A 15217-nucleotide genomic window follows, 5' to 3' on the forward strand; every position below is an offset into this window, starting at 1 on the left:
AGATTTTATTTGTATTTTTTCAATTTATCTTGTGTATACAAATTTAAAAAGTTAAAAAAAATTAAAATAAAAAAGACAGAATAACTATTAAAAAAAAACTCACTAATTTTGGCTAATTTTTGTCTTTTTTGAATTTTTTTAGAATTTAATTTTTTTTTATTTTACAATTCATCTTGTTGAGTAAAATTCAGAAGCCTAATTTTTTTTTTAAAAAAAAATCACTAATTACAAAAATAAACCAATAAAAAAAGCACTAAAAAACAAACACTAATTTGTATATTCATTTTTAAACCTAATTGCAGACACACATGTATATATATATAGAAAAAAAATTACAAATTATGTATACTTTTCAAAAATAATTGCACACACATGGAAAAATTTATGACTTTAGTAACAACAAATTTGTAAACTTTATTATTAATTTGAATTTTTTTTCAACCATACACTGACTTATATATAGACACAACAATTATTGTACACAAACACTCACATATATATATATATATATATATATTAGTGGGTGGCACACGATGTGTATGTAATTTAAATAAGTAGAAATAAAAAAAAAATAATGAAATTAATATTATAATGTGTATTTAGCTTAAGTGGTATGAGTTCTTGTACTTAAACTCATGGTCATGGGTTCAAGCCTTACTCATCTCTTTGTTTAACTTTTTTTTAAAAAATAAAAAATACTGCTGCCACATGGCATGAGGAGAGTAAAGCTTCAAGACATCATAAGAGTTATGTGTTTACTTTATAATAGTATAGATAGATAAATATAGATAGATAGATAGATATAATATATATATTGACTTTATTAATTTTTATGGGTTTGCAGGTCCGTTAACTTTTGGGGCTTTTTATTTTGGGCCAATTAAAAAACTATAGTACTTTTAAAATTTAATTACTGATCAATGGGAAATTTTATGATTGTATAGTATAATGTATGGGAGATTCTATTATTACATAAAATTTATATATAAAACTTGATAAGAATGATGTAATAATAATATTTTTATAATTATAAACCAAAGCGATGGGAATTTAAACTTTCAGTGAATGGCTATTAATGAGACATATCATTATATATGACTTTTTTTTATATAAAAATTATATTTGTATAACATTACTCTGAATATATAGTTTATTATTAATTTAAATATATTTTTATAAATCTACAGTGAACTAATATTTTCACTTTTATTTTTGACGTTTTGATCAAAATTAAAAAATGAGTTTTTGTTGCAGGTCAATGATGATCTCAATGTGAAAGGGATTAATAATGGTGGCGGTTTGGGTAAGGCAAATGTGGGGTTGATAGAGAGAGAAATGGATAGGAATATGATAAATAAGGATAAAATAGGAATTTAAATTTTTTTAATTGCTCATCTCAGCATTTTTTTTGTTACTGGATTGAATAGTTAACTGAGGGAAGGGTGAAATCGTAATATGGCTCTAAACTTCAAGGAGGAGAGTTTAATTTTTAGAGAGACTGTTGTCATCATGCCAAACCATAGGTGTGTCAATGTAATTTAACTTTTTTTTTTTTTTTTTTTTACTATTGTAAAATGATGTCAAACTTTAGCCACCGCATGTCTTCCGCCAACTTTTCTGTCATGCGCTATATCCTTATTCAATCCCCCTTCCCTAATGCTGTGTTTGATTGAGGGATTTGAGAAGGGATTTGGAAAGAGAAATGGAAAAGGTAGGTGAAATGTGAAAAAAATATACCTACATTTCACATAGTTTCACACACCTTTTCTCTTTCCCTTTCCAAATCCCTCTCCAAATCCTCCAACCAAACACAGCGTAAGTCTATTCGTACAAATTTATTAGAGCATATCTAATGACAAATATTATAATAATATTGTCATTACTATAATTTGATAATAAATAATAATAAATTATTAAATTACAGTAATGGTGCTCTAATAGTTAGATGTCATTTTGGTAAAGCATCTCCAACTTTGTAGAGTCTTCCGGTCGTTCGATCAATCGTCCGGTGTTTGGTTCTATATTTGGTCATCTGTGTGCGTATTATTATTGTTTCTGAAATCATTTAAAATATAAACAAAAAATGAAAGGTTTTAGCTGAGATGACACATATGACAACTATCATATGGTACCATTGGAGCACCACTTTCATCTTCAGCTGCCAAATTATAGTAATGACAGCTCCAATGACAAACTATTGAAGATGCTCTTAGGTACTAATTTCGGAATTTATTTCATAATATTTATTGGATAGATTAGAATCCCATCTTGAGATTTAAAAAAATATATAAGTTCATAATTTTTACATAATTATATTATCATTTTTTAATAAAATTTAAAAAACCAAAACTAATATAAATGATACGAAAAAAAGATAAATATACATTTTAATGTAAAATTAATTATAACATTATTATTTTTTTCCTCATATTTTTCAACAGTTTAGATGGTTTATTATACGCTTTTATAATTTATAAAACCAAAATAATATTTTCCAATACTTTAGAGAGTTTCAATATAAATAATCTAATAATTTTTTTGTAATGAATAGTAGGCGGCGATTGGCAAGCAACCATCTAAACATATTATAGATTTCAAAATTTCTATTAAATAATTAACTAAATGTCTCATATAAATGTAAGTTCTATTTAGTAAAATATCTAATTCTTAACATTACTCACGATTCGTAACCGAATAATACTATATGCATCAATTAGTTTACTAACTAGTGTATTAATTGATGATGTAACATAATTTAAGAGATTTTTGATATTTGTAATTTATATAATGAGTGAGATCAATAATAATGTCATAACTAGTATTGATACATTAATTAGTACAAATAATATCACTCGTTCGGAAAATTGCTGGGCCCCACCCCCACCACGTCTGGTCAAGTTGCAAGAGTCTATGTCGTTTTTGTCTGTCAAAACTACAGGAAAAACAGAAAAGGTGACTCCAGTTGGCCCAGTTTGAACCCAAAGCTTGATTCGGCCAGGTCAAACTCGACCACTCTTTTTACTTACTAGGGGTGACAAACCTCAAAGCAGGCTGGGTTGATAGTTGGAACTAGTAGTCCACCGAAAGCTCAATTGCACATGGCAAGTGCTCGTGTGATGGGACCTTGATGTTGCACTTGCTAAGAAGCAATAAACTCATCCAAAACAGTCCACAAAACTTCCAGTGCTTGTCCAACACCTGTTAAATGTAATTAATTTATTGTTTAAAATTATTATTATATGCTTTACATGGAACACGTGATCTCCGACACATGAGTGAAGTGGCATGACCCACAAATGAAACCCCTACAAGATAACAAGGTATCAATTTGTGAGTGGTATGACGCGGAGAGCAATATGCATCTAAAATAAGAAAGTGTATGTCACTGAAACTTCAAAAGGTATTTTATATCTTAACTTTTTTTATAGAAAAATAATAAATAAAAGTGGTCTTTTGGACAGAGTAACAAGTTATGGGAGAGGGAAGTTTTTTTTATGCAAATGTCTTACTTTATTCTTAATAAAATAAAATCAAGTAGTTCTATGAACTTTTTTTTAAAAAGAAAATTTCAATGAATTTCATAGAAATTTTAAAAATTCATTGTTAACATTTTGATTGGAGAATTTGAAGAGAGATTTAGAAATGCAAATAGAAGAGGTAAATAAAATATGAATAAAATATATTTATATTTTACCTAATTTCCACACTTTTTCTTTTTAAATTCCTCTTTAAATCTTCCAACTAAACACAGCGTAAAGTTTACGCTCTCAACATAGCATGATCCATTTTAAAATATTTAGTTTATAATTTGTTATGGGCCAACACTAAAAGCCTGTTAAATGGGCTGGACCTGGCTTCAAGCTTTGTTACATCAATGTTTTCAAGACAGAGACAATGGGCCAACACTAAAGGCCTTTGAAATGGGCATCATCAGGCTTTTTTACATCTTACATTAAGCTCTTTTTTCTTTTTCTTTTTTTTCAAAACCTGAATTTTTTTTTTTTTCAAACCTGAGAATAAATTTCTCCAGTTCGAAGAAATTAAAAAAATAAAATAAAATTCAGGTTCGGGTTTTCTGATTGTCACAAAAAAAAAAAAATATATATATATATATATATATATCTAAGCACAGAGTCACAAAGAACAAAGATCAAAGAGGCAGTGATAATCTTGGCATTAGCATTCAAAGATACCACTGGAAACTCCCGCCAAGGAATCAACCTAAAAAAACCCTAAATAAATAAAATTCATAAACTGAGTTCAACAAAAATAAAAAATAAAAAATTCAATACTTACACAACTAATCATCTATGAAGCTATTTTTCAATATTTCAACACCCATGCTTACCACTTCCTACTAATAAATGTTCTAACCTCATTCCATCCAAGAGTCCACCCACGATCTGTTTCTCATCACGAACAATTTTCTTCTCCTCCAAGACACGACCATAATTTCCTCAACCGAAGAAGATTTTCACCTTATTCATGGAAGGTTCCAAATCCACGATCTGCTAACTTTCCTAACTCTCATTCCATCTTTGTACACCAAAATATTAAACCCCCAACCCTGAAAATACAAACCAAAATTAAATAAAGCCTCCCATTCTAGGAGCATTGCCCTCTACCCCTAAAATGCAATCAAAATCAAACAAATAGCTACTCATTGGCACAAATTCCGGTGGTGGCGACAATGGAGGTTCTGTCTCAGCAATGGTAGCTTCCTGGGTTGCTTTGAATGGTGACAATGGAGGTTCTGTCTCAGTAATGGCAGCCTTTTTGTTAGGTTTGTGTGCTGGTGACATTGGAGGTTCTGCCTCAGCCTTGGCTGCTTCCTGGATAGCTTTGTTTCTCATCTCGACAACCTTCTTGTGGGAATTTGAGTGCAGAGATGGAACAAAGGTAGGACTTAATGCTGGACGGTATTGTGGAAAGAGACGGCCGGACCTGTATCGGACCCCACATGCGTTGCAAAGGGTCTTTGGCCCCATTGGTCCTTCCCTCCACTGTGGGGTCTTTGACACGTCGCAATGGGCGCATCTTTTTGTTGCAATAGGCCGTTGCAAGGAAGTTCCGTCAATCTCATTGGCTCTTGATAGCTGCGATAGTTTCTTTTTCTTCTTCAGTTTTCTTTTGACAGGGTTTGAGTTCATATTGGGGAGATTGGATTCAGGAAAGTCATTGGATTGGGCAAGCAAATGGTGTGATCTTTTGGAAGTCGAAGAAATGGGAGGCGTCATCACAACCCATGGGTTGATGGTTGAAGAGCGTGAACGCTTGGTACGAGTACGCGCTGGGATGTAAGGTTTGAAGCTGAAGGAGACGTTCTTTTCAACTGAGCAGGAGCTGCTGCTTTCAAGGACTGAAACTGGGCTTGGTACTTGGAACATTCCAGGCTCTAAGCGATCAGAATGATCATTCTGAAGAGGAATGCTTGCTCCCGAGGCAGTTTCAGCTAAGTTCGGCAGTAGTTTTAGCTCGGAGGAATGCTCACTCTGAAGACAAGATTAATGAACAATTGAACAAAATATCAGATGAGAAAGGCAGATAAAGATACTGCATTTGCCTACTAAACAACTATAATTAATCTGTTCCTCGTATCATATGCAATATTTAACTGAATACAAAACAAAAGAAAATATGCCTCTCAAAGGTTAGGGACATAACTTCAAACCAAATGCAATATGCAGTGCTAGGGTTTAGGGTTTAGATATGAATACAAAAGAAAGGAAACATGATCACCTTGACATCAGGCTTGGGACTACATAAAGGAGTGGCAAGATAACACCTTGAAAACATAACCAATTGGAAACAAGTTTTGAAGCAGCAAATAGCCTTCTAACAAGTGGCATAATAGTTAAAGTATTAAATATCACGGGATGAAATTCTTTTTTTAATATGAAGATCCAGCAGATTTCACAATTGTAGTTTGATGACAAGATATCTCAAATTTAAAAATAAAAAAAATAAAAAATTATGAAGGAATTCAAAAATCAGCAGGTTTTATCAAAACTACAAAGCCTCAACACTGATGTAGTAACTGATCATGAAGTAGGACAACCTTTACAAAAGGGTTGAGTGAACGAAAAAACCAAAATAATAGGTGGTTAATGATGACAAAGTGAAAAGTTGGAAAAGGAAAGAGAAAGAATGGAGGAAAGAGGGATAACCTGGGAAGTCACACCTCACTACATCAAGGAGAGTAGCACTCATTATTCTAGAATAAAGAAATGCCTAGACAGTTGGACAATGAATCTTGGACATCAGGACTCAATAACAGAGGCATCACACATTCAAGCAATAAGCTTCACACTATGTATCTTCATTTACTACTTCAAATGGTAAACCAAAAAAGCCAATACAACACTAATATAAAGGGGCTATAGCTTGGAAGCCAAGAAAACTTGGTGACCAAGCCATCTTGGAAGCCTAAGTACAGACAGGGTTGTCCTCTGTTTAAACCCTGCTAGACCCACTAAATCTGACCCAAAATAAACAAATGAGCTCACAAATAAAAGCAGAGCCTCATGGCACCCACTCTACAGCCTAAAACCAAATTACTAAACACCAATTATAAGAAAAGCTCAAAAATATATCTTAAATAATAATTCAATTACTCCCTCCATCCCAAAATATTAGTCTCTTATTCCATTTTTCATTGTCTCAAAATATTAGTCCCTCTTCAAAAATCAAGTACAAAAATAATATAAATTTCCTATTTTGCCCTTTTTTTAAATTAATAAACAATATAAAAAGTACAATTATGACATTGATATTCCCAAAAAATATACTATCAAAAGGGTAATTTTGAAAAATCAACTTTTTTCAAATGCAATAATTGTACTACCAAAAAAAGTTGAATTCCCCAAAAGGGACCATTATTTTGGGACAGAGGGAGTATATGAAAGACTCCCAACTAGGAAAATGACAAAGCAGTGGAGGAGAGTATTTTAGTACCAATATATAAGAATAAAGGAGATGTCCAGAATTGTAACAATTATAGAGGAATCAAGTTAATGTGTCATACAGTGAAAGTGTGGGAGAGGGTAATGGAATATCGATTACGGGATATAATAGAGGTGTCAGAGAATCAATTTGAGTTTATACCTGGTAGGTCAACAATGGAAGCGATCTATCTTTTGAAGAGAGTAATAGAAAAGTATAGGGAAAAGAAAAGAGACATTCATACGGTATTTATGGATCTTGAAAAAGCATATGATAAAGTGCCTCGGGATGTAATCTCGTGACAAAAGGTTATATTGATGTGATTATGAATATGTATGAAGCAAGACCGGCCCTGAGTTATCAGAGGTCTAAGGCGAATTTTTTAAATTGGGCCCTTCATGTATCATTATCTTAAAAAAAAATTATTTGGATAAAACAAAAAGGATTAAAATTTATTTCTATTGCATTACAATTTAACAAAATTTAGATAACAAATATATATATATATATATATATATAAAATAGTTGAACTTCAATTAGTTGAATTGAATATTTATTTTTTAGCTTACCAATGCTATAAGAACTAAAATTAATTGGGGTTAAGGATGAAAATTTTCGACACAACTCAAGCAATATATAAAATTAGTAAGTTAGGGTTGACTATTTTTTAACATGAATCTAAGTATGACACGACTCAATAATATGACTTATTAATTATATATTTTAATGTCACTAAGGGATGTCATGACATTTTTTTAATTTTTTATTTAATTCCATTTAACTGAATAAAAAGTATGTAAAATAATAATTAAGGCTAATATCTTTTTTTCATTTAAGATATGTATTTTTTTGTTACCTATTTTAGAATCAATCTAATAAAAAATATATAGTAATAAGGTACAATTTTTTTAATTAGAAAAATGCAATTGAATTAAAATCAAACATTCTATGAATAATTTCATTTAGTAGAAATAAATTTTATAATATTCAACTTATGGGAAAAATTTTAATCTCTTCATACACTTGCTAAGTTATTTTTAACTAAAAATAAAAGTTTTCACATTAAGGCCTCATTTGGGAACCCTCCCTTTTAGCCAAAAAGTCAAAAAGTTACTAAATTAGCCAAAAAGCTAACAACCCATACCAAAAAGTCAAAGATTCTCTTTTCTCTCTACTTTTTGCACATCTTTTCGTAAAAAGCCAAAAAGTCATCCCAAACATACTAATTTTTTTTAGCTCATATTTTAACCAAATAGCTAAAAAGTTACTAAATTAGCCTGTTCCCAAACGAGGTCTAAATATCAATCGGACATAAATCAAAATAATACCATACAACAACATGAAAATAAATAAATTAAACTAATATTAAAATAATTATGAAATAACACAACAAGACACACTCCTAATTGGGGGGCCTAAATTTTGTTCAAAATTGGGGGCCCGAGGTGACGGCCTTAGTGGCCTCACCTCAGGGCTGGCCCTGGTATGAAGCTATGGTGACCACTATTAGATTGTCTGCTGAAGAGATGAGTGAATTTCCAATTATTGTAGAGTTACATCAAGAATCAACCTTAAGTCCTTATCTTTTCGCTTTAGTTATGGATGAGTTGATGCGAAATATTCAGGATGATGTGCCATGGTGTATGCTTTTTGCAGATGATATCATGTTAGTGGATGAGACTAGAAAATGAGTTAATACTAAATTGGAAACTTGGAGAAAATCACTTGAATTTAAAAGATTTAGAATAAGCAGAATTAAGACAGAGTATATGGAGTGTAATTTTAGCAACAGTCACAATAAAAGTTGAGAAGTGAAGATTGAGAACCAAGAACTACCTAAGAGTTAACATTTTCGTTATTTAGGATCGATTATCACAACGACTAGGGAGATTGGAGCGGATGTGATCTATAGAATTAAGGTGGATGGCTTAAATAGAGGAGTGCGTCTAGAGTACTGTGCGATAAACGAGTTCCCACTAGACTAAAAGGGAAGTTCTATAGAACGATTATTAGACCAGCGATATTGTATGAGACAGAATGTTGGGCAATTAAGAAACAACATGTAAATAAGATGAATGTTACCAAAATGAGGATGCTAAAGTGAATGTGTGGTAAGACTAGAAAAGATAGAATTAAGAATGAGTATATTCGAGAATTGGTAGGAGTAGTACTGATAGAAGATAAGCTGAGAGAGAATAGATTGAGATTGTTTGGTCATATACAATGGAGACCAACAGAGGTAGCGGTGAAGAAATGCGATATAGTGATGGTAGATGATAGTGTCAGGGGAAGGGGTAGAACTAGATTGATGTGAACTAGTATAATAAATTGAGATATGAATCTTCTTAATTTGACTAACGAAATGGCATTGGATAGAGTCGAGTGGTAAAGACAGGTTCTTGCAGCCGACCCTATTTGATGAGACTTAAGGCTTGGTTTGGTTTGGTTATGGAGCTCTCTTATGGGACTCTCCTTGAAATCGAGCCATTTCTGAATTTCCCTTCTCTTTTGATTTCTTTTTTCTAGGGCCTTCTATGGTCTACATTAGATCAATGTAAAGATCCTTGAATTTTCTTTTTTGTAGTTCAGATTACTATTCTGAGATATTTCGCATGAGCTACTAATTTTTTAAAGATACATAGGCTATTGAACACACAACAAAACAAAAACAAAAGGAACATAAGTTAATTTTAGTCCCACATAATCTCAACCTATAAAGCACAGATGCCTCTCCGGAGGCAGCGTATGAGTGTCCGACACGTGTCGGACACTCTAAATAATGTGTCCCCTTTTTTTTTTGAATTTTTGTAGCCAGACACACTTGAGACACTCTTGGACACGTTATGGACAGAGAGAGAGAGAGAGAGGAACCTGTTGAAGTCCTATATCGAGGTATGCTCTTCGTTTCTTTGAATTTGTTCTTTGTTCTTCTTTTTGTTCGTCTCTCTCTCTCTCCCCTTTGCGCGTTTGACTCTCTCTTTTCGTTCTATTCTTTTTTCTTTTCTTTTTTTCCCCTCTTTTCCTTTTTTCTATTTTTTAGATATTCTTGTTTGCTAAATATTAACACACAGAATAAATTATTTTTAATTGTAGAAAAAAATTAATTTGTGAATGATATTTGATATTAAAGTAAATAAATAGATAAATAAAAATAATATATATATTTTTTAATTTTACATATAATAAATAAATAAAATTATATATATTGAGCGTGTTCCCAACGTGTCGTGTCCCCTATTTTTTAAAAATTTGCGTGTTCGCGTGTCCATGTCATGTCCCATGTCTGTGCTTCATAAATCTCAACTCTGCATACCTCTGAAGCTTCATCCAACACTTCGGCACCTATACTTCATCGTACATCCTTGTTTTATTGTTATATATTCCATATTGCACTAGCGGAACTGGCTTGGCTCTTGTCTACATAGATATGTAACTTCAACAGGAACAGATCTTACTTCAAGAAAGACCTAGTAATGGATTTCAGCATGGAAGTGTGTTTAGAATCGAAAGTTTTCTCAACATAGATGTTATTTTTAGTATAAGATCTTTCACAAATAAAAGTTAGCGGTTCTAAGAATAAATGCCAAGATTAGATGATAGCTCATAAGCCTATTTCTTCTGCAATAAGTCTCAAATGAATAAATGTACATTGAGGGAGCACTCCAAAATCTGAAGCCTGGCAGGGGAGTAAGCAAATTATCTTCCATAAAGAAGGAAGGTTTTTCAAATATCTCTTAAAGTAGGTGTAAATCAGGTTTTTGACTCCTTTCACCCTCTTAACAAATTAAAGATTTTTGTTGGAGTTTTTGAAAATTCATATACCCAAATAGGAGAAGCATGGTGGTCGACAAGGTTATATTTTTTGACAGAGACACAGCCATTAGTTTTGCACCATGATTTCTAAACATAGGTGCTTTTGAATACTGATTTTACAGTGAATTTCCATAATCTTATTGAGCAATACAACGGTCAAACAATGCTTCTACTCTAAGAAGCACGGACACTTCTAAGAAGATGACGTATCCGTGTTGGACACCGACACTTTTTGGACACTCTAAGACACGTGTCGGACACTCTTCAAAACATGTCCTATTTTTCAAATTTTTTTAAAGACCCGAACACTCTTTGGACATTTGGAGGACACACGTGTCTATCATTTAGACATATGCAAAACTAATTATAAATTCGAACAAAATAACTTAAGATACAATAATAAAGCAAAAACCATATAAATTTATAGGAATTAGTGTTATATTCCATTTTTTATTATTTTTGAATGATATATTCATATATATGTCGTGTCCAGTATTTTTTGAAAATTAACGTGTCGGCATGTCCGTGTCGTGTCACGTGTCCATGCTTCTTAGCTTCTACTCAATAAACACCTATTTTCTGTATCTCTTGCTAACCCAGCTGGTGATCTCCAAGCTTTGAATGTTAAAAAGTTTTTTTTGGTAATGTAAATCATCCCCAAAAATACCAACCCACATACACCTCTCACTGGTGTGGCACATATTGGTTTACCTTATCATGCTTTTCTTTGGTGATTTATTAGAATTGTGGGCAGGAAGTAAACTGGTCTTTTTGCACCACTGAGTTAGCATGCTAGTTTTTTACATCATCTGTTTTACACATAGAGGTGCATAATTTCTATATTGAAAATGACCAAATCAAAATTTCAATCCTTATCCGCAGTTCGATTCTCTTCACCATCTTCAATCTTAATAACACCAAGTCACCAATGTGTTTCATTAAAATCTTTCAATATAATTCATTTCAGCCACTTTAGGACAAATTAGGAATTTACTCATCTTCACTCCCTAGCTTGAGGAATGTAGGACAGAACTGACAGATCCTAAGGGTTCTACAACTGCAGAGACCAACAGATAGTCGGCTTAGAAAAGGGATCACATGGCCTAGCAAGGATCTCTGACAACCAAGCTCGATCCAAGACCAAGTATACAAGCAAAAAATAGTATGACTTAAAAGGAAACTCTCTAGCAATGTATTCCACAATATATCATTATGGAATGCACAACCTATATATACAAGCAAAACCAGTTAAATTATTGGCGTGGGCACAAATTTCAACATCCTCAACTCCAATCTAGCCAAGAATCAATGGTTATGATCTCTTGGTGAATAACATGATTCTTTGTCGCTGCATTCTCTCAAGAGTTCACATACCGTGTAAAGACACTATACTTATCTGTCTCTATTAATTGTTGTAAATATAACAACTTTGTTATCATTATCTCGCTATGATGATTATTACTTTCTTCACAATGGCAAAGAACCCTACCTAGGCCGATTTCTCAGTCATCAAAAAAAAAAAAAAAATGGCAAAGCCAGTGAACATTTTTCTTCCCAAGCTAATTGTAATGTTCCTCTTGCAAGAATTATTTAGAACATGAGTCATCATGAAATTATAAATTCAATCTACAGTTCCTCTTTCGAGAGTGTTAGTACAAGTTCTTTTGAAATATAAATTCGATATGCGCCCACTCTCTTGCCTTGTTACACAGAAGAACGTCATCAAAGAGACCTGAATAAAAAAACTCCCATGCAACCTCATAAGCAAAGAATTCATTGATTTCTTTTTTCCAATATTATTTGGTAAAATAACTAAAAAAATACCAACTGTTTTAAATTCTGTTAGTAACCCTTGAATTTTCATCAATTGCAACAATATGGGTTCTAAAAAATTGGATCCAAAACACAAAAATTTTACACAAATATTATAATGCGTTTTTTCCAACTCGCAGTCTCATAAGAGAGACAAGGAATTCTCCCAATGTGCACTACACTTGTTCAATAATAAGACCAAATGAGTCAAACCCATATAACGAAAAAAGTTCTAAAGAAACCACAATACTCATGCATCAAATAATAGCCACAAGTAAAACAATCCGTCTATGAACACAAAATCATTGATTTTAAAAAATGAATAATGATTGAAGATTGTAGCATATTTTTTATAAAGAAAAACTACTACTTGGACGTAATCAGGAAGCATACAGCAACAAGCACAATGAACTCACAGGAATAGAGAAACACGGAATACACCCAATGTGCACTACACTTGTTCGATAATAAGGCCAAGTGAGTCAAACCCATTTAAAAAAAAAGAGTTATAAAGCAACTGCAGTCCGCATGCATAACATAATAGCAGCAAAACACTTCTTCCACATACAGTGCTATGAATGTCTATTAACAATATATGAAGACAAAATCATTAATTTGTAAAACAATAACAATGAACTCACAGCAACAGAGAGATTAGGTGTCACAACCGAGCCGGCATTGCCAATGTCGCCACCAGAAGTCAACAACGAAGCCATCAAAGATTCAGAAGGAATTGGCCCGAGGCCTTGGAGCTTTGCATCCCAATCCCCTTCATCGAGGCCATCCCCTTCCAAACTTTCCATGGGAAAGTCAAAAAATTTCAAATTTTCCATGAAACCATCACTACAGACCCCATTGTTAGTTCGATCAAAAAACTCAGATCCGACCATAATGTTTCTGTCGAGCAATAGTTCGAGAAAGCAATAAAATGTCATCACCAAACAATGACACAATCACAAACACACCTCACAGACATAAACCCAATATACATATACACACACATATGTATGGAGTGTTGACTATGATGTTTTAGTTAACGTAAATATAAATTTGAAGAAGGAAATTACCAATCAGGTGAAGGAAAAAAAAAAAAAATGTTATCTCGTTAATTGGATTGGATTGGATTATTACGAAAAGTGTTATGAACAGTTAGGAGTCGGTTAGGCATTGTAATTCCAATTACTGAATCTGTTAGGGCAGTTAGGAGTTGGTTATGTGTATAGATATAGGAGGTAATACACTGCCCATTTCATTCATTTTTGTATTGTTTCATAACCTGTTCGTTGGGTTGGAATAAGAGCACCAAATAACTCTTTTCCTTCTATATTTCTTCTTCTTCCATTTCTAGTCATTACATTGGCATCAGAGCAAGCATTTCTCGGCCTGTGAAGCAATCAATTTGCAATGGCAGATGGGACTAGGAGTCAAGATCTCAAGAGACTCGAAAATTCCTTTCGAATTTTGAAGGAACAAGTAGTCAATTCCGCAAAAGAAACGGAGGAAATCAAGAACACTCTAGTAGAAATCAAGGAGTTCATGGCAGCAGTGACTTTCAAGTATGATTAGGTGGCGGCTCATGTGTATGGGAAGCAACACGAATTTGTACCTGGGGTTCCCGAAAATCTAGGGCTGAGTTCCAATCAATTCAGAGCAGAGTCTTCCCAATCTCAACCTTTCCCTGAGTTTGGAACTAGGTATGCCAAGATTGACTTCCCTAAATTCTTTGGTGATAATCCGTCAAGCTGGGTTTACAAATGCGAAAGATTTTTTGAGTATAACTGTGTTGAAGACAATAATAAGGTGAAATTGGCAATCTTGCATTTGGAAGATAGGGCTCTGCAATGGTATCAATGGTTTGAGAAAACACACGCTTTGGTTAATTGGGATCTGTTTAAAAATGGGTTGATTTCTCATTTTGGTTTTGATGTATATGAGGATGCTGCTGGTGAATTAACCAAATTGAAGCAAACATCATTTGTCAGGGATTATTAGGAACAATTCGAGATTCTTGCTAGCAAAACTCAAGGCCTACCTGAACATTTCTTTACTAGTTGCTTCATTAGTGGATTAAAGGAGGAGATACGGGCCAATAGCCCTGTTTGGTAGAGCTGTGGGAAAGTGCTTATAGCTTATGCCTAAACAGCTTATAGCTTATAACTTTCAGCTTAAGCTGATTTCCAGCTTATTCTTAAAGCATCTCCTGCCCCACTCAAAGAATAAGCTGATTTCTGACTTCCACAAAGCTATAAGCTATAAGGTATAAGCTAAACCAAACACATCAAAATAGCTTAAATTAAACTGAAAGCTGAAATAAGCTGTAAATAATTTCTGCCAAACAGGCACAATGTCTTGACGTTTAAACCTACAAATACCATGCAAGCCATCGGTTTAGCCAAGTTGCAAGAACTCAGTATTGAGGCAGTTACCCAGAAAACCAGGCTGCCACTAAGAACTGGAGAAAATTTTTCGTATGGGCAATCCAGACCTAATTCTTTTCCTGCCATTCGAAGAGAGTTACCAAAGGAGTTGGAGGAAAAGAGGGCAAAAGGGTTATGTTTCAAGTGTAACGAAAAGTGCCATCAATGCAAGCAAAAGCAGTTGTATGTTTTGGACGGGGACCAAGAGGACTCCGATCAAGAACCTACACGAG

At 33.2% G+C, this 15217-nt stretch overlaps 1 protein-coding gene across 4 annotated transcripts in view; it reads right to left on the minus strand.

Moving 5' to 3' along the window:
* Positions 1-4157: 4157 nt before the first annotated feature.
* LOC114273043 (GATA transcription factor 11) overlaps positions 4158-15217 on the minus strand; it is a 15976-nt gene continuing 4916 nt past the window's right edge. For 2 of the 4 annotated variants that reach the window (XM_028214776.2, XM_028214777.2), the window contains exons 2-3: positions 13209-13464; positions 4158-5492 (exon numbers count right to left, since the gene is read on the minus strand). In XM_028214776.2, coding sequence (XP_028070577.1) covers positions 4587-5492; positions 13209-13457 — 1155 coding nt within the window. In that variant the 5' untranslated portion in view covers positions 13458-13464 and the 3' untranslated portion in view covers positions 4158-4586. Of the gene's footprint in view, positions 5493-13208 lie in introns of all 4 variants that reach the window. The other 2 variants (XM_082906930.1, XM_028214778.2) reach the window with 2 other exon arrangements.

The sequence above is a fragment of the Camellia sinensis genome, chromosome 14 (genome assembly GCF_055761805.1).
Source record: "Camellia sinensis isolate YWXY chromosome 14, ASM5576180v1, whole genome shotgun sequence".
Classification (NCBI taxonomy): Eukaryota; Viridiplantae; Streptophyta; class Magnoliopsida; order Ericales; family Theaceae; genus Camellia; species Camellia sinensis.